Source organism: Haliaeetus albicilla, chromosome 25, assembly GCF_947461875.1.
Source record: "Haliaeetus albicilla chromosome 25, bHalAlb1.1, whole genome shotgun sequence".
Lineage (NCBI taxonomy): Eukaryota > Metazoa > Chordata > Aves > Accipitriformes > Accipitridae > Haliaeetus > Haliaeetus albicilla.
Window position 1 is genome coordinate 6320664 of NC_091507.1, and position 20444 is coordinate 6341107.

General features: G+C 36.4%; 1 protein-coding gene across 9 annotated transcripts in view; it reads left to right on the top strand.

The window, feature by feature from the left end:
• NLGN4X (neuroligin 4 X-linked) overlaps positions 1-20444 on the top strand; it is a 184097-nt gene that overhangs the window by 39625 nt on the left and 124028 nt on the right. For 8 of the 9 annotated variants that reach the window (XM_069770465.1, XM_069770466.1, XM_069770474.1 and 5 more), the window contains one exon: positions 14521-15366. In XM_069770465.1, coding sequence (XP_069626566.1) covers positions 14895-15366 — 472 coding nt within the window. In that variant the 5' untranslated portion in view covers positions 14521-14894. The remainder of the gene's footprint in view (positions 1-14520; positions 15367-20444) is intronic. The other variant, XM_069770471.1, reaches the window with a different exon arrangement.

Consider the following 20444-nt stretch of genomic DNA (forward strand, 5'->3'; position numbering starts at 1 on the left):
AGAAGATAACTTATGTATTCAACAAATTGATTGGAAGGCTATTGTTTGTTAGCGAAAATATTCATGTGAATGTTGTGTCTGGTGATTATGGTATACCAATTGTGAGTGAAAAATACTATTTATTGCATATGTCCCAATCTTTTCAATATATTTACTTTTAAAGGAAATAGTAGTTTATCTGGGTAACTGTGTTACATATTGAATTTTTTTTTTTTGTCTTGACGTCAGAAGATACTTTTTTACTGTGAGGGTGACTGAGCCCTGGCACAGGTTGCCCAGAGATGTTGTGGAGTCTCCCTCCTTGGAGATACTCAAAAAAGGTCTAGACGTGGTCCTGGGCAACAATTTTTAGGTGTCCCTGCTTGAGCAGAGGGGTTGGACCAGATGACCTCCAGAGGTCCCTTCCAACCTGAACCAATCTATGATCCTGTGATCTTAATTGAAGAGCAATTCAATTTTTCTTCCCATGGATTTAAAGTAACAGTATGTCCCTTTCACTTTCGTTGCCTGGAAGTATCAAAAAGGAGGGAAAAACAAGCAAACAAAAAGTTATATTAAGTTCATATAATGATGATTAGTCACTTGAAAAGTTAGGGGATAGGTAATTAAAGACTGAGAGCCTCTATTGTTACTACAGTTCTGTTTAAAGGAAGGTGGTCGCAAGAAAAATACTTTATTTGGCCAAATGAAATGGAAGTAAATATTTTACAGGCTACTGAAATAATTTTTATTTCAGATTTTTTATTAAGTGAAATAGAACTGATTGAGTGCAATGGTGTGAGGCTACAATACAAAGCTCAACCAATGCCAGAACTAGAATCTGTTTTCCATACACTTACAAACCATCACAACTGGAAACAAAAGTGTAAACAGTGAGGTAATAAGCTACATTAGGGTATAAGAAATTCAGCTCTGCTATTTTCAGCGTAAGCTGTAAATTAATTTGAAAGTAGAATTCATTGAAGAACATGTATCTGAAAGACAAAGCTTTGTTTCTTGATAGTGCAGAAACTAAGTAATCTGAGTTTATTAGTTTACAAAGCAAAGAGTTTTCAATAGATGAGGTTGACAAAGAAAATGAATGTCTTAGAATTTCCACTATGAAAATTGGAGCTGGGACAGAGCAATCACAGCAATAACACTAAACGATCACTGTCTTGGCAGCTTCATTGTCTTTTAATGTGTGGACTTTCCAGTGCTTTTAAATATTAGCATAGTATTAGTGAAACAGTGTTCTGAGCTTATTAACTTTGAAATACTATCACAATATGAGTTAATTTTTAAAAAAGGAGTTAAAGAGTTATCAACACTTTTGTGCTTCTTATGATTATGATGTTCTGGACTAAAACATCAGATTTTTTTTTTCTTTCAAATGACCTGTAGTTAAAAACAAATTGGGGTTAATTTGGTGCAGAGGTTTTTTTGTGAAAAATTATCTCATGGAGAATTTACTTTAAATCCTTAGCTGAACAATTTTTACCTATGGTTGTTCATGGTTTAGCATTTGAAATGTATTGGCAGGAAATCAGCAAAATCAGGAAAAAAAAAAAGAGAAGTAACTCAGAGTTTCTGGTAGTGCACAGCTTTTTGTTTGAAATGGAAATATGTAATCAATATTGCCAGAATATGACAAGGACACTTCGAGTTTTTAGTATCAGCAGTGTAAATCTGACGTCCAGAAATACAACTATCTTGGTGCAAGAATTTAGGAAAGGTAATTGTTACAAACATGCTGAAATTGTTACAAGATTTCAATATGCCAGGAAATCAGAGGCAGAGAAATAATGAATCAGAACTCCTGGATGGTTATCTCCCGTGCACGTGGGAAACAATATTAAATTCCAAAAAGAAAGTGTTTAGCAACTTGCCAAGGTGATACTTATATCATCCTTTTGGGGGGGCAGACTTCAAGGAGAGTAGCAGCTGTCTAAACAAAAGCAAAAAGGGTATTTGATTTTCTTGTTCTAGGAATCAGTAAAAATACTCCTGATAAAATATATGTGCACTTTCGAAATAAATAAAAATTATTTATTTAAAAATAAATAATTATATACAGCAGCAAGCAAGACCTTTAGATGATGGATCTTTCTCTTTCATGCCAAAGAAGGCATTATGGAAGGAATTATTTTGAAGAATAAAAGTGTAAGTCAGATCAGACAGGAATTACTGACATATCTCCAATATGAGGTAGAATAATCTTCTCCTCTGTCAAAGGGATTTAATTGTCTGCCCTGACCTCCATCTGTTCCATTAATTGACTGCATTAGTTTGTGGTAGATATTTTTGGTTGGTATTATGTTTTATTAGTAAGATTTCTTAAGATGATACAATAGAAGCACACAGGAAGCCGTTACTCCTGCCATATGACAAGGTGTATTTTTTTCAATCCTGACCTAAATCAGTTGACCGAGGGCAGGAAAAAATAGATCAGTTCTTCCCAGCTAATGTGGCAGCTGCAAATTGTCTTCTATTCTAATTTTTCTGCAATATCATCCCATATGGATATGATAAAAGGAAAAAAAAAGCCAAAATCCTTTAAAAAATAAATGAAATAAATTCCCTTTACAAAATAAAAATCAATTTGACATTGATTGAATTGATGCGCATATATCTTTCTCTAAATATCTTACATAGATGTATAAAGAGACAAAGGGAAGCTAGAAAGAAATGGCCAGGGAGAAGAAAAGATTGTAGGAAAGAACTATGATTTGGAAAAAAGAACAAGCTAGTGGTGTACACTCTGTGAGAAAGATTTGAGAATTAGACGGGATTGAGAAGGCCATGTGCAAAAGAGGAGGAGGATGGAAGATAGAGGACACATTTTCAAGCAGGGGAGAACAAGAATAAGACAGGTCTTGGAAAGGTACTGAGGCATAATGTTTTGTCACGAAATCATATTGGTAAAAATTGTTTCCCCTCATTATGAGAGGTGCTAGTGTATTTGCTTACCTTCTCCTGTTCTTTTTTCAACTTTGATCAGATATTTATACCATGTATGAATCCATAGTGCAGTTAGTGTGAGTATTGCTGTGTGTATGTGTTACACAGTGAAAGAAATTTGTGAAAAATCGTATGATTCATTTCTCTATCTGTTTGCAATTTTGGAAGTGCCCATGTCGTTTTGCAGTCCTGTGAAAACAGGTAGAGTGTGCTAAATTATATGATAATAATAGTGTTGCATGCGTCCTGTTAGAAAGTCATTCATGAACTGCATTCATAGCATCAAAACAGTCATGGGAAACGTGTTTTCTGTCAAGTTGGGAGACAAAAGCAAAATAGCCATACATTTCTAACATAATACTGTTTCTCCACAAACCTATCAGTTCTATGTTAGTAAAGACTAATGTTAGGTGTAGATGGTGAAAATGGATAAACTTGTTCACTGAGATAGATTTTGCTTGAAGGAAGATACCATGCAGCAGAGTTTTCAAAATAACACAGAGATGGCTATGGGAATAATAATAATAAATTGGAGGATAAAAAGAGTAGAATGGTAAGTGAGCAAATACCTGAAGTTTAGTCTAAACTCTGTATACTGAATTTCTTACCAATGGGTCCTGCATCATCTTTAATCAACCATCAGCAGAACTAATGAAAGGACAAAAAATATTAGAAACTTATAGCAGAATATACTCTTCCTGATTTTAGTCATGAGGACTGGGTTCATGTATGAAACTAACAGGAAGATTACAAGTTTCTTAACTTCGTGTGTCATGGTTATAGAGATAATTCTGTATATATTGGTAAGAGGTGAGAGAAGGAATCATCTTGCTGTACTTCAGCTATTGGACAGTTAGCTGTCTAATCTATGCTAATGACGTGGACTCCTTAAACATAATCTTCAGGAAGTTTTCATGGTGGCTGGCTTCAACTAACTATGTCAAATACCTATGTTACAGTGGGAAGAATTGCTGCCTGAAGTGTATGCTTCTGGTTTAGACAGAATATCTTACTTTTTCACACAAAGTTAGTGCGACAAACGTGAGCTTTAGTGATGGGTCCAAAGTGGAGAAGGTACCTTTTCATTATACTAGGCAAGGATAGAAACTTTCCAAAAATGGGAGTGGAAGGGTGAGCAGGAGGAGAAATGACAATATCTACATTTGTTATTGACTTTCCTTTTCTAATTGGATACCAGTTCTATACACTACAAAGCAAATACGATGTACTACGTTAGAGTCCTGAAAAGCCTTTGGTGCAAGAAAATACGGTTAAGTAAGTGTGAGATGGCTTTGAAGTTATGCATGTAGTAGAATGATAGGGGCTGTCATGCAGATCATTTTGAGGAATTTATTTTATTTTTTTCACGCAAGAGAAAAGCATTCACTTAGTAATTCTGAGATTTCTTTTGGAATTGTTAAAAAAACATGAAAGATGATCTGATTTTTATCATTTGGGGAGGGTGTGGTTGGAAATGGAGGACCCTTTTAACTGAATAGAAAATTACCTACAAAACATTTGATTTTTATACCCTTTTCTTTTCCCATCCCACCCTAGTTTTCTGTTCTTTTCCTGCTGCCCTTTTTGGCAACAAATAGATTAATCTGTAACAACAGTGATTAAAAAAAACAACCCAAAACTCAAGTAACTGATAGTGAGACATCTTTTTCAAGCTTGTGTGTGTATGGAATTATTCTTTGTAGTATATCTTCTTGCTACTTTGTGTAACAATTTTAGAATTTGCATTTCCAAAGGAATGGAATTCCAGAAGTCTGTTTCTTACATTTCTAGATCGTGTTGTTGGATTCTGCTTAATATTTACTCAGCTTTTATTGCTGTTTTACAAATTAATCCCACTTTTGCTGTTGTTCTTGTTGTGTACATCCTCACATATTATATATCTGATGTAAGATGACAGCCATATTTCATTAATTTTGGGGGGGGACATAACCTCATTTTCTGTATTTAAGCAAAAAATGTACACTACGTAAAAGCAGGCACAGTTAACCTTGGACTTCAGGCATCCATTAGTGGGGAGGAAAGATGTGTCTGGTTCTGCTCATGAGGGTATGTCTCTTAGTGAATAAAATGGTCCAGGTCCTGTTCTCTGCCCCTGTGGCCACATAGTATAGCACAGCTTGCATCTCTCTAGTGATAATCTTTGTTATGAAAAAAAAAGAAAAAAAAAAAAAAGAAAAATATTTGCCTTATTTGTACTGCCTGTGGAGGAGAACCTCCGGCTTGTCCTATTCCCTGGTCATGACTGTGCCTTGGCTAGAAGGTATGAATACTGTGACAGGTCAGTGTTGGAGCCCATGCTCTAGCCCTACTCAGTTTACTGCTTAGACCCAACTTCCAGTGCTTACTGCACTGGCCTAAAACCAGACTAAGATCTGGATCCATAATGGGACTTCTCGTCGTGGTTTAGGCCCAGCTGGTAACAAAGTGCCACGAAGGTGCTCGCTCACTCCCCTCTGCCCCCGGCCACGTTGGGATGAGGAGGAGGAAATATAAAGAAATGCTCGTGGGTTGACGCAAAGACAGGAATTGTGGTCACGGGCAAAAACCAGACTCAACTTAGGGGAAAAAACAAAATCAATTTAATTTACTACCGACCAAACCAAAACAAGGATACTGAGAAGTAAACCCCAACCTTCGAACACCTTCCCCCCATCCCTCCCTCCTGCCCGGCTCAACCCCACTCCCGATTCTCTCTCCCTCCTTCCCCTGGTGGCGCAGGGGGACGGGGAATGGGGGCTGGGGTCAGTTAGAACAGTATATGACACAGACTCTCTTCTAGGCAGGCTTTTAAGCTCAGTGTTTGGTGGGGAGAGGGGAAGGCAGTAGGCAGCATAAGAATGCTTGCCTTATTATTGTCTCCTAAGATCTAGTGAGTGATTCAGGTGATCATACCCTTCATAACATTTTGTGGAGACTTGTCTTGCTGAGACAAGCTCTCTCTCCTCTCAAATATAAGGGGTTCAAGCCAGTATTTAGCAGGAGAAAACCCACTAAGTTAGAAGGAGAGCAGCACGAGAACAGAAGCTGGAGGACATTCTTCCCTTCTGCTGGTAAAGCTGTTGACTTTCTAGCAAAGAAAGAAAACTTAAGGGGAAGAGTAAGTTGGAAAAAGTTCGATGGTGTGATAGCATAGTAAAGATAATCCCCAGTCCCAGTTTGTATTTCGTGAAGTGATTCTCCTACAGACTGCATAAGGCTGGCTTGAAAATAAGAATACCTGTCCATGGGAGTTTCAGCTTTATGGGGCTGCAAAGTTACAGTTTTTCGTAGTCCAAAAGTGAGAATCTTGGAGCAAAAGTCTTTCGGTTTAGGATTGACAGTGCTGCACACAGTCCTTATAGCCATCCCAACCTTACTTGAAATCTAATGTTTGTAACTTGAAAGAGGGTAAGTGTGGGTTTACACTTATTCAGGTTAATGAGGGTAGTCACTCAACTCTCTGATTTCCAGGATGAGTGCATACTTGTGACATTATCATATGAATGAAGGCGGTATCACCACCTTGTAACTGAACTAGGTAATGCAATGAAAATGTCATGCCTGTGTCTCGTTTGTAATTTGGTTCTTGGAATTTGTGTAATAGAGCAGCAATTGGGGTTTTTGGCCATATAATATGTTGGGGTGGGGGGGCTACATGCCCGGCTGGTTTAAATTGCTTTTCCCACTCTGTTTTTTGTTATTGTAACATTTGTAATGTTTCCTCTTCTTAGACTGGAATGCCAACAGGAAGATTTCAAATTCTTATCATTAAATAGCCTCAAGAGATCAAATTGCCTAACAATCAGTCCCTCAGACAGTTTCTCAGTTGGTACAGACAAGAGTTCTAGTTTCTTCCATCCTTGAGGAGGGCTTAGTGGTGAAGAGAGAAAGAGAGGAATGAGATCTGTGAGTTTCCCTGTTTAATATTTAGACAAAACCTAATAGATTCCCTGAAGAATCTTCCTTTTCAGTCATTTGACCTTTCTTACTGGAGAGAAGTTAGACCCATTCCATGTTAGAAATGTTTACTTTTTAATGTCTTGCAGTGGTAATAGATAGTGAACTTTGATATTTTTGAAGCTTTGTTCAAAGTATAAAGGTCTACTCTGCAAACCTAAAAAAATGTATAAAGTAGTGATTTTTGTTTGTGTGTTTTATTTTTTTTAATATCCATAATTTTTTTACTCCAGGCATAGTGTAATTTTTACTATACAGGAGCTTTTGCCTTACAGAAACTCAGGGCTGAACATCCTTTTTCAGATCATAACCTCTTTTGGAGTAACACATCTGAATTTAAGAAAACAGAGATGTAGTAAAGAAATAAAGAGAGACCCACAGAGTGTTACATTTCTTTTACAAGGTCATATCAGAAGGAAAAGCTGGAAATTAAGTCAGCAGTTGTGCTAGACTGTACTGATGCTATTTTTTGTATATTTCTCTAAAATATGTACTTGAAGAGTAGTATTTTCTTAAGACTTGGCAGGCACAGTTAAACAAAGACTATCAAATAAATGTACCTTGTGATCATTGTCCTTTTTAGGCATTGGACTCTTTCTGAACAAAGAAGACTTAGTACCCTGTCACACTACCTTGCAATCAAAGTTAATTGCTGCTTTATTATTTGAGAGTGTGTCATGACCACTCTTGTATTCTAGCTTCAGACATTTGAATGGCTACAGTGTCCATTCAGTCATAAGAAGATATCATGAATGGTCAAATTTTGATCTGAGTGGAACACACCTGACATTTGGGGATAATCAGTAATTTAAAGTTTACGTTTGTAAACAGCTTATGCCATGTTTTTCCCTCCTAATACTGACACCTCATATGTATTTGCAATCTTCATCAATTTATCTCAGGAAGCAAAAAGTATCATGAAAATTGTCTAACCAGTGAAATTTTTCCATGCTTCTTATGTGCAATACCTGTTGAAATTAGAGTTCAAAGTCAGTGAGATAAGTGCAACTGTCTTAACAGAGCATTTCCAGTTAGTCTTGGGTCCTCCTGGCCATAATTGTTTTTAGCATTTTAGATATAGGAAAAAAATAATGGAAACTGTATCTGTGATTGTTCAACAACAGCTTTTTACAGTTAGAGCCAAACACTTGATTTGTTACAGAATTTTTAAGAAGTGTCTTCCTTTGTTTTTTCTTGAAAAGGAGTGATGATCACACTTTTTCTTTCCTTCCACTTGCTTTTCAAATTGTTTTCATTATTGAGAGAATTGCAGCTTTCAAAAACAATGTAGGGACCACACAGCCTTTTCTTATAATCCCATTGTTCTTTTTGATAGTGTATGAGACTGAGAAATTCAGAATAAGAGTGGTAGCTGCAGGCAAGAAGCAATGATAGGAAATAAATGTGTGTCCATTTTCTGAAAAGTAAGTGGTGATTGTAGTTTCTAACCTGAGGGACCTACTGACATTGTCCAAGCCTATCTGAGAGACTCACTGGAGAAATTTATAGGAGGGTAAATGCAGCATGTTATTTGAAAGAAAATAAATTTGGTTAATTTAATGTTAGCATATAATTTGTATTGCTTTTCAGGCTTTATTTCCATATTTTAAAAAAATTATATAAATTATCTACTTTTGTCCTGTTATTTTTAACCATATATCTCAAGACCAACTTCAAGATTCATAGGAGCATAGTGATGTTTGTGTAGTTGGCATTTATTTTCGCTTTAAGAAAGGATACATCATAGTTATTAAATTTGTGTCACTGATATTTTACTTTTCATTTCTATTTTTTAAATCTTCAAGAGGTTATTAACTGTGAATTAATGAGATACATTAGAATGTGATGTAAAAAACAAATGACAGTATTCCGAATCACTAAAAGCCCCTCCAATCCCTATTACCTGCTGAGTTGCTGTGGCTGAACAGCAGTGTACTACCACAGAAATCATACTTATGACATATATGACATGTAACCTGGTTAATCCATTAATAATGTAGATATATAGTTCAGCTACTTATCCCTAGTGAAGTTTATAATGCTAAGTTAGGGTTATTGTACGTCTATCTGGATTTGGTTTTTGTTTGTTTGGGTTTGGGGATTTTTGTTGGTTTTGTTTCTTTTTTTAATAATTATTTAAAAATACATTGTTGAAATCTATTCTTACTGGGAAAATGCTTACAAAAATCCAACAAAATAAACATACAGCTTCTATCAGGAAAAAGTTTCTCATAAGACTCTACTACGTCTTAATTTGAAGCCAGGCATTGCTATAGTTACAGTTTTGAGATTTAAAAATATCTGTGATTGGCCACTTTCAGTTAATAACCTTCCCACCAACCTTCTAAGTAATCCAGTCCAGAAACTGCACATTAGTTCAAGATTGATGTTCCTTTGTGTTGTTCACTATGACTTTGTCTGACTTTTCTGAATGACTTTATGTAGCATTGAGGAAGAATGAAGCTTAGCTCATTTCAATGTATCAAGAAAATAGCCCTAGAAACTGGGAAAAAAATCCTAAAGAAATTATAACTGGTTTTTTATTTGAAAGATGGTAGACGAAAATAGTATACATTTACTGATATTTGGAAGAAGTGTTCTTTTGTTAGTGAGCAAACATTTTGAATACAGTGATAATTAAGAGATTGCAGTGCTGAATTTGAGGTAGAGGAGCATTTAAACCTGCTTTGGGGAAGAGCTTTTACAGAAAACAACTGCATGATTAGTTTTCTGCTAAAGTCCCAAATTATATATATGTATTGCTAAAATTAATACTGTAGGCATATTTAAAAATTACTGTGCCTTGGGTAGTTCTCATTTACAGTCTCCTGCCACTACATTAATTTATTATAGTTTTATGTATGTTTAAAACAAGATAATATTTTTTAATTACTTCTATTAAAAAACCCTCAACAAACAACCACCCACCACCCCCCCCCAAAAAAAAACAAACCAAAAAAAACAAACCACCGTAAAACCACTTTAATTCATAATTTTCAAAATTATATCTTTCAAGGGGAGGGAGTGAAGGGAAAGAAGAAAAGCCACAACGCATATTCTTGGTAAATGAAATATTTTTCAAATCTGCGTATTCTGTGAAATGCATTAAAGACTGTACAAAATATCACTACGAGGAGAATCTGAAGTTTTATTGATTACATTAGTTGTTATTTTTGTTCTGGTGAGTAGCCAGTGTCTCTTAGGGTTCAGCTAATCAAGCTGACTGTATGCTTTCAGAGCGTATGTCTGAAGAGGGGGATGTGGGTGTTTAACCCTGATTCTGTATTGAGATGAGACCTATGTACACATCAAAACCCTTGGACCAGGGCATTTGAGCAGAAGGGAGGGATGGAGACTGAAGGTGGTCAGCGACCGAAAGCAGAGGTGCACAGTAGTGCACTAGTTGGTTTAGATAAAGCCTGAGAAACCCTAGGAAATCTGTGCAGTCCTCAGTCTCGTGTGCTCATATAATTTATATTTGTGCTTGGTTTTCTTGTGACTGTCCATGACCTGGACAAGCAGGTCCAAAAAACTGGATATCACTTTAGAGTTTGCTATTCTACCCTGGAGTAAAGAGGACTTTTAAGCCATATCTCTTGTTTCCCCAGCAGGTACAGAATTAGTGTAGAGCTACTGACATACTCATCTGCTCAAGTTGAAAAAGTGCTAACTGCAGATCCTGGAAACCATCAGGTTAGCCCTGAAGGCCTCATTCATAGACTATTTGAGCATCTTGAAGTGTGGCTTGGGGCATAGATTTATAATAGAGTACAAGTCGTGGTTCTAGTAGATGCACATCTGTGTTAACTTCAATCTGCATTTACTTCAAAGGCCATTAATGTCTCATTAGCCTCAAATTATACTCCTCTGCCAATAAAGAAGTCATGTATGTATGTACGTGATTTCAGATCTTCTTTGACTTCTCTTTGTGTGTTGTGTTGCCAGAAGTTGCCATTTTAAACTGAATATTTTGATTTGGATTGATTATTTTTGATTGTTTGAGTGGGTGATGCTTCCAACTAGCAAGTTTTTGCAAGAAAGTTTGTACACATTCTTCTAAAACTTAAGCAGTTAAAAAAAAAGTCATGGAAAAAATACAACACTATTAGTGATAATAAATACACATGGCAAGTACATTTCTTCCTGTAGAGTCAGTATGTAAAGGTGTATTAAATAGCTGACTGGATACATATAGATGTGCATCAAACTGCACATTGTTTTGGTATAATATCTAAAAACATTATAAAATGCATACAGTTTTCTGTATAAGATTAATCTCTCATTGCAGTCTGCAACTCTGGTTACATCTTCCAGCCTTTTTAACAATGCACATAGCAAAATCAGCTAGTTCATGAATGTATAGCTAGCATGCCTTCTTCCTTATCTCTTGATACTCTTACTGAAAATTATTCCATTTATCTTTGTGTATGAATGTGTATGTATTTCATGTGTGAAACTAACCTTATGAAAATGGTAATTTCTCTAGTAATAAATCAATAAACTGAAAAGTGGCATATTTTCTGCCTAATACTGCTTGCAAAATAATTTTTTTCATGAGACTTCTGTTTAAAGACTTACTGTATACAGTGGTCATGCATGATTTATTACTTATGTAAACTTTTTGAAAAGACCTGTTTAATAAGAAATTATTAAAAACTTCGCTTCTGGTGGCACTTAACTGACTAACAGTAACTTTTAATAACCATTAATAACATATTACAATAAATAGTGGTTTTATTCTGACTTCTCATCATAGAATTGCTCTTTTATGGTATATACCTTGCCTGTGTTAATGCACTTGTCACTCTCTGCTGTTTGTTTATGCCTTTGCACTGGTTGGCAAAGGTTGCAGGTCTGTTATAGGTCAGGTAGTGGGGCTGAGCGAGCTGGCTATATTCGGTGTATTAGCCAACGGTTTGTTTCCTTATGGATTCAAGAGCCTTAAAATCTAAATGTCTATGGGTGCATGAATCAGAAATGCAAACTTTGTGTATGCTCCTGTTAAGGTACAGGGGAAAATAAAACTCATTGTATGAGTGGATTTAATACCCACAAAACTAACTTTTGTTGGTCTTACTTCCTTGATAAGGAATCAGATAGCAAATTCAGTTCCAGGTCTATAATGAATGTTTCACTTTCCCTGTCCTTTCACCTTATTCAAAATAACGGCATATAACCAGATATTTGATCCAAAGACACCGTGTGATTAGTATGGGTAAATATTATTTAAGTCACAGTTTTGACAGTTGTATAGTATCTCCAGCGTGTGTATCAACTGAGGATTTCCACTTTCCTTCATGTTGTCATTTTTCATTCTCTCCATGCTGGTAATGTGTTTACTGTTGTTTATGTGTCATTCCCATTTTCTTTTCTTCTTTTGTTTCCTCATTTTTTCATTTGCTGTTTGCCCAGAAATTTTTCCATTTTTCATCATATGGATCACTGTCTTTCCTTCCACCTTATCAATTTTCTCAATGCTTTATTCCACATTTCTTTTTCTTATAATGTTATTACAAACTTCGGCAGTGAGGGTATCAAGGGAATGGGATCTGTTGCTCTTCCCTGAGCACAGATTAAATCCTCAGTTGGCTACGACTAGAATATCTGCTTTGTGCTTCATGGTAAGAAAAGGGTACCACAGTCAGGATGGGAGAGAGCATGAGGGAACACTACCCAAAATGAACTGCCTGCTGCTGACTTCTGTTGCTAAAGATGGTAGCAGAAATCAGAAAGGAAGGTGGTACTTGAGGAGGAATTTTGCATGGCTGGTAGCCGGCTGACCACTCTGAGTGCCCGGGAGCAGCCAGACTGTGTCTGCCCCACGGGGGAGGATGAGCCAGGGGCTGCGGGCACTGCAGAGCTGGCAGGGCAACACTCTCGCTGACGGGGCATCCTCCTAGAGCACCCCACCGAGGCTGGGCTGGGGACAGGGACAGGACCCTGCCACTGCCCAGTGATCATCAGGCCAGGCAGGATGAGGAGACAGGTCCAGAGTCAGCCTGGGGACCCAGTTGGGGCAAGATCCAGGCTGGGCATGGGTCTGGGCATGGGTCTGGGCATGGGGCTTCCTGCAGCATAGCTCAGGCAGGGTCTGATGGCCCTGGTGGGGCCCTTGGGGACATGACACTTGGAGCTGTTACTGATTCGTCCTTCAGAAATTGCGCTTAAATTGCAAGTCGTTTGGAGGTAGCATCTGAGCCTATTCTCTACCAGTGAAAATATCATTAGGAATTTTTGCTCACCATAAATAATACGTATCTGATATTTTTCTGGCCTCTGGTGTTCAGGTGTTTCAATATTTTTGCGGTATGAGTGCTAAAATGAAGTCATTGAAGAATTGCAGGGGTTTTGAGAGAATGAAATATCATTCTTTAAATGCCTTTGCTTGTCTCAAAGAATCAGCATAGATGTCTCCTGTGGTTATTTTTGGGTTGTTTGAGGTTTTTTTGTGTGGGTTTTGTTTTGGGGTTTTTTTTGTAATTTGAAATCACTGTCAATAGCTACTTAACTTGTTTTTTTCTGCTCTTGAAAACTGACTTTATGTCTTCATGAGATAGAGTCCTGACTGAAAACGGGACCTGGTAGTCCACTTATACAAATTTTATATATAAATTTGTGTTCTTCCTATCAAATGTAAAGTATCAGGATCAGTTTCATATAGCAAGGATTTTTTAGCTGCGGAATTGCTATCTGTGGTTTTGAGTTGAATAGTGGGTAAAAAGGAACTCCTTTGTTTCTTTGGGCAGGGAGAAGAATGTAAGTATTAACAAGTGCTGTGTGTTTGTTTATACTACTTGTAATGGTTAGTGTATATATATGTGACTTGTATTTCATTAAAAATTAACAATTATTGTATGAATTGCCTTCTGTCTAAAAATTAAGTGTAGGAGCATGCAAGAAGGTAATGTTGCGTAGTTGTAACACTACGTAGATCAAAATCTGACTTCTGAGAGATTGTATCACTTTTTCTTCTTTTCAGTTTCCATTGTTCCTGTTTGTCAGACATAGAGCAAAGAAAACAGATATGAAAACCAATAACTTTGTATCTAATTTTGACTAACCGTTCTCACACTTGATTTGAACTAATCTAATGCTATTACATTAATTGGAATTTCTGAATTAAATGGCGGTAAATTAGGTTGTCATACAGAAGAGTGGGCATACCTGTGAAAAATACTATATAGAAGTCATATCATAACAAAGATTATCCAATGCAGCAAAAGCTTTAATGAATGTTTCCTGTGGGAGTGCAAACACACTTAAAAAGGAGATGCTGTTTATTTAGGGCAGAAAATACCCTGGAGGTAGCACTTAAATGTGATACCCTCCTGAAAGCAGCAATGTTTGGGCTGTGGTTTGGTTTGGAAGCATATACAGAAGCAGAAATGTTTGGTTTGTGGTAAAACCTCTGACAAGCTTGTGGCTTCAGTTTTCAGCTCTCTTACCTTATGTATCTTTGGAAACACATAACTAACCATGGTGCCTAAAGTTCATAAACCATTTGTGGGCCTTGGCATGGAAGTAGTGTGTGAATTTAATTAGAGTATTTTTAATTTTTTTTTTTATTTATGCCAATATGCATGTGTCTGTTGATTTGAATTGCTTGTTTTCTCTTGGTCACAGGCTGACTGAGTGGGCTGAACTTCACTGGAAGGAGCTATTTCGCTGGGGAAGTGGAATAACTGCAGATCTCTCCCCACACTACTTGCTGGGAAGTGCTGTGCGTTGCTAGGATTAAGCCAACGCTGAAATCTGGGATGGGCCTTAGGGGCAAACACTCCCTTGTTTCTTCTGACGTTGGGATTTGTCTACGGCCAGTCAGCTGAGGTACCTACCACACATCAGCTTTTGGTTTTTTGCTGCCTGAACAAGGTTACGTTTTCCCTCACTTCATCTCCTTTTGACTACTTTTTTATTTTATTAGTTTTCATCTTCCTTGACTGATTAATTTTCTCCTGGCTGTGGAAAAAAGAGCCCTGCTGATGTTGATTTAAATAATGTCGAAACCAATGGGACTTCTATGGCTGCCTTTGATCTTCACCCCAGTGTGTGTCATGTTGAATTCTAACTTCCTCCTGTGGATAACTGCACTGGCTATAAGATTTACTCTCATCGATGGCCAAGCACAATACCCAGTTGTTACCACGAATTATGGCAAAATACGTGGTTTAAGAACACCTTTGCCTAATGAGATCCTTGGTCCAGTGGAGCAGTACCTGGGTGTACCTTATGCCTCTCCTCCGACTGGAGAAAGGCGATTTCAGCCCCCGGAGCCACCGTCGTCTTGGACGGGTGTCCGCAACGCCACACAGTTTGCTGCCGTCTGCCCGCAGTACCTGGATGAGAGGTCACTGCTCAACGACATGCTGCCAGTCTGGTTTACAGCCAATCTGGATACTGTGGTGACATATGTTCAAGATCAAAATGAAGACTGTCTGTATTTGAATATCTATGTGCCCACAGAGGATGGTAAGTACTCTTAAGGACCTCACTGCAGTGCACTCACCAGTTCTGCATATGAGTAGTAGCCAGGTCTTTAAAGCATCTTGCTCAGTTTCCTCCATATTTTATCTGTGGAAATGGATCATGCCTCTGAACACTCATTATAAGTAATACTTTGTAGATTGAACATGCTTGCATGATTTCTCTCTCATGTTTCAGTGTAACACCAAACCACAATTTCATTTGCAGGCAGTGGCCAAGGTGCGTAAGCCAGCCTTAAATTTACATCTGAACTACAGCTGAGCATCATTCACAAAAGAGGAAAGGGGAAATAAACACTAACCAGAAGTAACATATTTTCGCATGCATGAATGGTAGAAATACTGCCACATACTGAATTTTAAAGGAGAATTTCCCTAATTATTTTTCTTTCATTTTATTATAATATCTCTGAGCCTACTGTTAACTCTGCTTAATTTTAATAGATAACAGAAAATGGTTATAGTAGTTCAGTCTGCAGTTTTTTTCCAAGTTTTTTACCTATGAAACTTTTCAGTCCAACTTATTTTTCTTCATTCACAAAATTTAACATGAAGTAAACATGATTTTATTATGCAGAGCTGAACAGGTGGCCTTAAACTTTCATCTGTTTTCTGCAATCCTTCTTTCTCAGGAGGGCTACTTAACACCACCTTCTGTAGACAAAAAGGATGAACACAATTGGTAACACACAACTCTTTGAACGCTTTCGTGATCTCAATCTTAAAAATTCCAGCTTTATGGCATGCTGAATGTATCTTTTGTCATTCTGAATGGTATTGCTTCCTACAGACAAGAAGACCTGTTTTCATCAGGCCCCAAATGAGTTAAGTTTATTCTGTATCACAAGGAAATAAAAAATTGTACTGGCAATTATATTTAACATTCTGCTAAAAGCCAGTCCTTTCAGCCACTTAGAATGTAGTTACCGATGCATAACGTGACAGATTTCTCCCAGATATGCAAATCCCTTCATTTTAGCTGAGGGTTTGATTTGCATAACCAAGGCATTGTTATTTCTCAGTAACCATACACTAAATATGCAAATTTTGTACTTTGATTATTATAATCCTTCTGCCTTGATTGGCTTCTTTACTCAGAATTTCCAAGCTGTTTGCCAGCAATAAACATACCACCTTCTTTTCCTATTCTCATCGGCTGAAGCAAAAACTTGAAAGCTAAAAATAAAGGGGTAAGGGTTGGGAATACTGGGAGCTCTGCAAACATAAATACTACCAAACTGCCTAAATGAAAAGTGCTCTGAAATAAAAGCTGTGTGTATGGGGGCTGCTGTGTGTGTGCGCGCGCGCGCGCATCCCTGTAGATGAAGGAGCAGGTCTTTCCACTCGGTTCTTTCCCTCTTCCAGTCTCATTGCACTGCATCTCACTCCTTCGATAATAACGTAGAGAATTCTTTCCCAAATTTGTTTATGTTCTGGATTTTATCCTGCAGCTTTTAATTAGTCACTAGGGTAAGCTTGCCCTAAGAAGGCATTTCAGGTTAAGATTTTATTTGTTCTCACTGAAGGAATATCAGCTCTGCTAACTCAGTCTTATTTTAAAGCTCAGTGTTAATAAATTCATATATTCCTTCAATCTAGTAATAGTAAGTTTTGTCCATTAATTAAGGAAGACAGGAAATTAGAGATGGAAAAATATATACAAATGTCTAGGGAAAGAACAGTTGATATCAAATGGGTAATAATAAAATGCCGTGTGCTGAATGACTAACAACCTATAAAATTCCTCATCTTGCATGCAATAGCTAATGGCTTGTGCCATTAGATTTCGAATAGAAAGGGCTGATAAATTTAATTTTACTTGTTGTAGACCTTTTTGTCCACTTAATTCCGCAAAAAGTGTATCTTACTCTTCCTCCTGGTTTTAGATTATTTTTACACTAAATAGCATGTAAATGGAATCTATTTTGTTTTGATATATCATCTTCAGAATATAAACCCATTCATAAAAGCATATGAATAATGAGAGACAAGGTATGGTGTCAGTGATGGGCTGAAGGCAAGATTGTTCCTGTACAATATGACAAGCATTTTTAACAGGTTCTAATGGGGAACAAGAAACTTAAAAATGAATAAATGGAGTACATGATGTTTTAATTGTATGCTGTATATCTTATCACTTGTTAAATATAACTCAGTGTGGATTTTTTGGTGAGGAAAGTATGCAACCTTCTGCTCATAAAGATGATTAAGGAGAACTGACCTACAAATCACATCTCCTAAGTTAGTGTGTCTCCAAATCAGACCGAACGTAAATAGCCTTAAATTGTAGTCCATACAATCTGATTAAACACATTATACTTCATTATATGAGTCTTAGTTGGCAAAAATAAGCTACGTTGTTATGGAGACAGACCATGAAATTAGTTTTTGAAGCAAGATCTCAAAGTGAGTGACTTTGAGTTAAATTCACATTTTCAATTCTTTCTCCAGTACAGATTTATTTAAAAGAGCTTTGAAACTGTTTTGTGTCTGGAAGAAAAGGTAGATGGAATCATCCAAACCTAATTAATGTTCTGACTGCGAAAGTTAATCTGAATCATTTTATATTATCTTTTTTTTTAAAAAACTTTGGTGAAGAGCATTGATGAGCAACTCTAATGAATTAACTGTGGTCACATGCAGTGCTTACTTCAAATCAATTCTAGTGAATAACTGATCAAAATGCAGCTCAGGTTTGGTGGTTTTTTTCGTTTTGTTTTGTTGGGGTTTTTTTTGCACTATGTAGCATGACCTGTTTCTTATCACTTGTGTGGTTTGATCAAAGGGAACCAAATTTTGATCATGTACTTTGAATAAAGAATTGAAGAATATATGTACACATGCATTCATCTGATTTCAGAATTGCTTCACTGGAATTCTGCCAGTATAAACTAATGGAAATAAGAGTAGAATACAGTCCCTTTAACTGGGTAGACAAGATTAGTTATTTAAAATAAGAGTTTGACATGTTGCTGCTTCTGTCTGAAGAAGTACATTGAAATTAAATGACATAAAATGCTATAGTTCCCTAAAATAGTTGGAGCACCTAGGTAAAGAAATTAATATGCCCTGTTACACAGTTTATATCTGTATTAATCATAGCCTTTCTTTTGACCAATAAGATTCTGGATTTCAAATGTCAAATAGCAGCAGTATCCTGTCAGAATTGTCCATGTTAAAATGTTCTTGTAAAGCAAAAAGTATGTTTGGTTTTAAGGCTTTTTTTTTTCATTTTAGGTGAAAATATTATTTATGATAGAAATCAAACCACATATCTAAATGAATATTTCTGCAATTCTGTCCATGTGGATTTTTATTCTTTTGCTGTTGTTCATTGGACAAACAGTTTGTACTGACACTTTGCTTAGAGTAACACTTATATTTCAGACAATCTAGGGTAGCTGGAGATTTACAATGTTTGTTTTCCTTTGCCTTTGGAAGGGAAAGAATTGCAACCACTATAAACCATCAAGAATTTTCTTTTTGGTCATAATAAGTATAAATAATAATGCAGTTATTTTAAAGATACACAGTACAAGCAATAAGGATAAAATTTAGCAAACTGCTCTTATTATAAGTCAAATCTATAATCATAAGAAATTACTCAGAACTGAAGCAAATAAAATATTTATAGCAAAATTACAGTTTTATCCAAATTGGTTTCTAAACATTTGGCTTGATCTTCAGAATCATTTGTGTGGGTATATGTTGTCTTGTCTGCGTCTCCAGTTACTATAAACTGTAATTCTCCACAAGAATAGTTGAATGTCAGTTTTGAGGAGGTCATCTAGGGAAATGATATTGAGGACAGTCTGTTTATTATAACTTCAGTCTGAATATGGGTTTATCTACAGTGGAAATGCTAGATTGAAGAGGACACAGACTGTTAATCGGCTGTGCTTAATCCCTGGCCTTTATCATTTGAATCTGTGGATGCTGAAGGAGATTGCTAACTCCTATCATAACTGGGGGAAAAAATATAACAAAAAACAAAGAGAAAAGACCCTTAATCTGGATTTCTTTCATGATAAACTTCAAAACTGTATTAATAGCAAGGCAAGATAAAAAAAAAAAAAGAAAAAACAAACCAAAAAACAACACGAACAAATCTTTTTTTTTTTCTTTGTTTAAAACCTGCTCTGTTCAGATCTAAACAGAAAATAAAATGAAAAAGATGACTTTTTGTTGTCTTTGCATGATCAATAGTAAGCGTATATACTTTACTTATTTTGGTATATGGATAGAGGGTACATTTTACACAAGTGGGTAGCTACTCAACCACTGTATATCTGTTAGGGATTAACTAATGAAGTATTTAGCAACTTCAGAGGTTTGCTCACTAAAAATGCTCTGTGAGCTCGTCTCATTTGCATCACAATAAATACAGCTGAATTAACAACAAGAAGTGGTAGGCCATGATACTCATTAAGGCTGAATGGGTAGGTCATAATTTGTTCATGAGATTAGGGAAACTGAGAATATTGTCCGGGATTAGTGGTATATTTAACTGTGGGCTACCAGCAAGAAAAAAGTCTTGGGCAAGAGCAAAGAGATCAACCATGTTCCTTCTCTGGGCAGTGACATCAAGGAAAAGTATCTGCATCTTTAGACTCTGTGTCTATTTGACTAAGAAATAAAGAAATTAAAAACTTGAACAAAGCCAATAAACAAGATATGCTGTAGGTGATTTCTATAGCTTGTATACCATACCACTTTTTCATATTAGTCAAATGTCTGCTTACTATGTAACTGAGTGTTTGCAGCCTTCTCCTTGTCATTGCTGTTGAATTGCAGTGTCTGTTCAACTTGGAAAAAGTCTTTTAATCAAAATTACACTGATAAAACTTAATTGATAAAAAAATTGGGGTTTTTTCGCTTTTATTTGGGGGGGAAGAAAAAGATAGTAGAAAGATGAGTCCCATCTTTACAATTATTTGATGGCATGGAATTAAAAAAGGTAAGCTATTCAATGGCTTCTTTATTAATATGAGAAATCAGGGTCCGTACATAAAAAAAGTAACATAGTGCACAAGATAGGTACAATATGGTACAACATTATTTTTG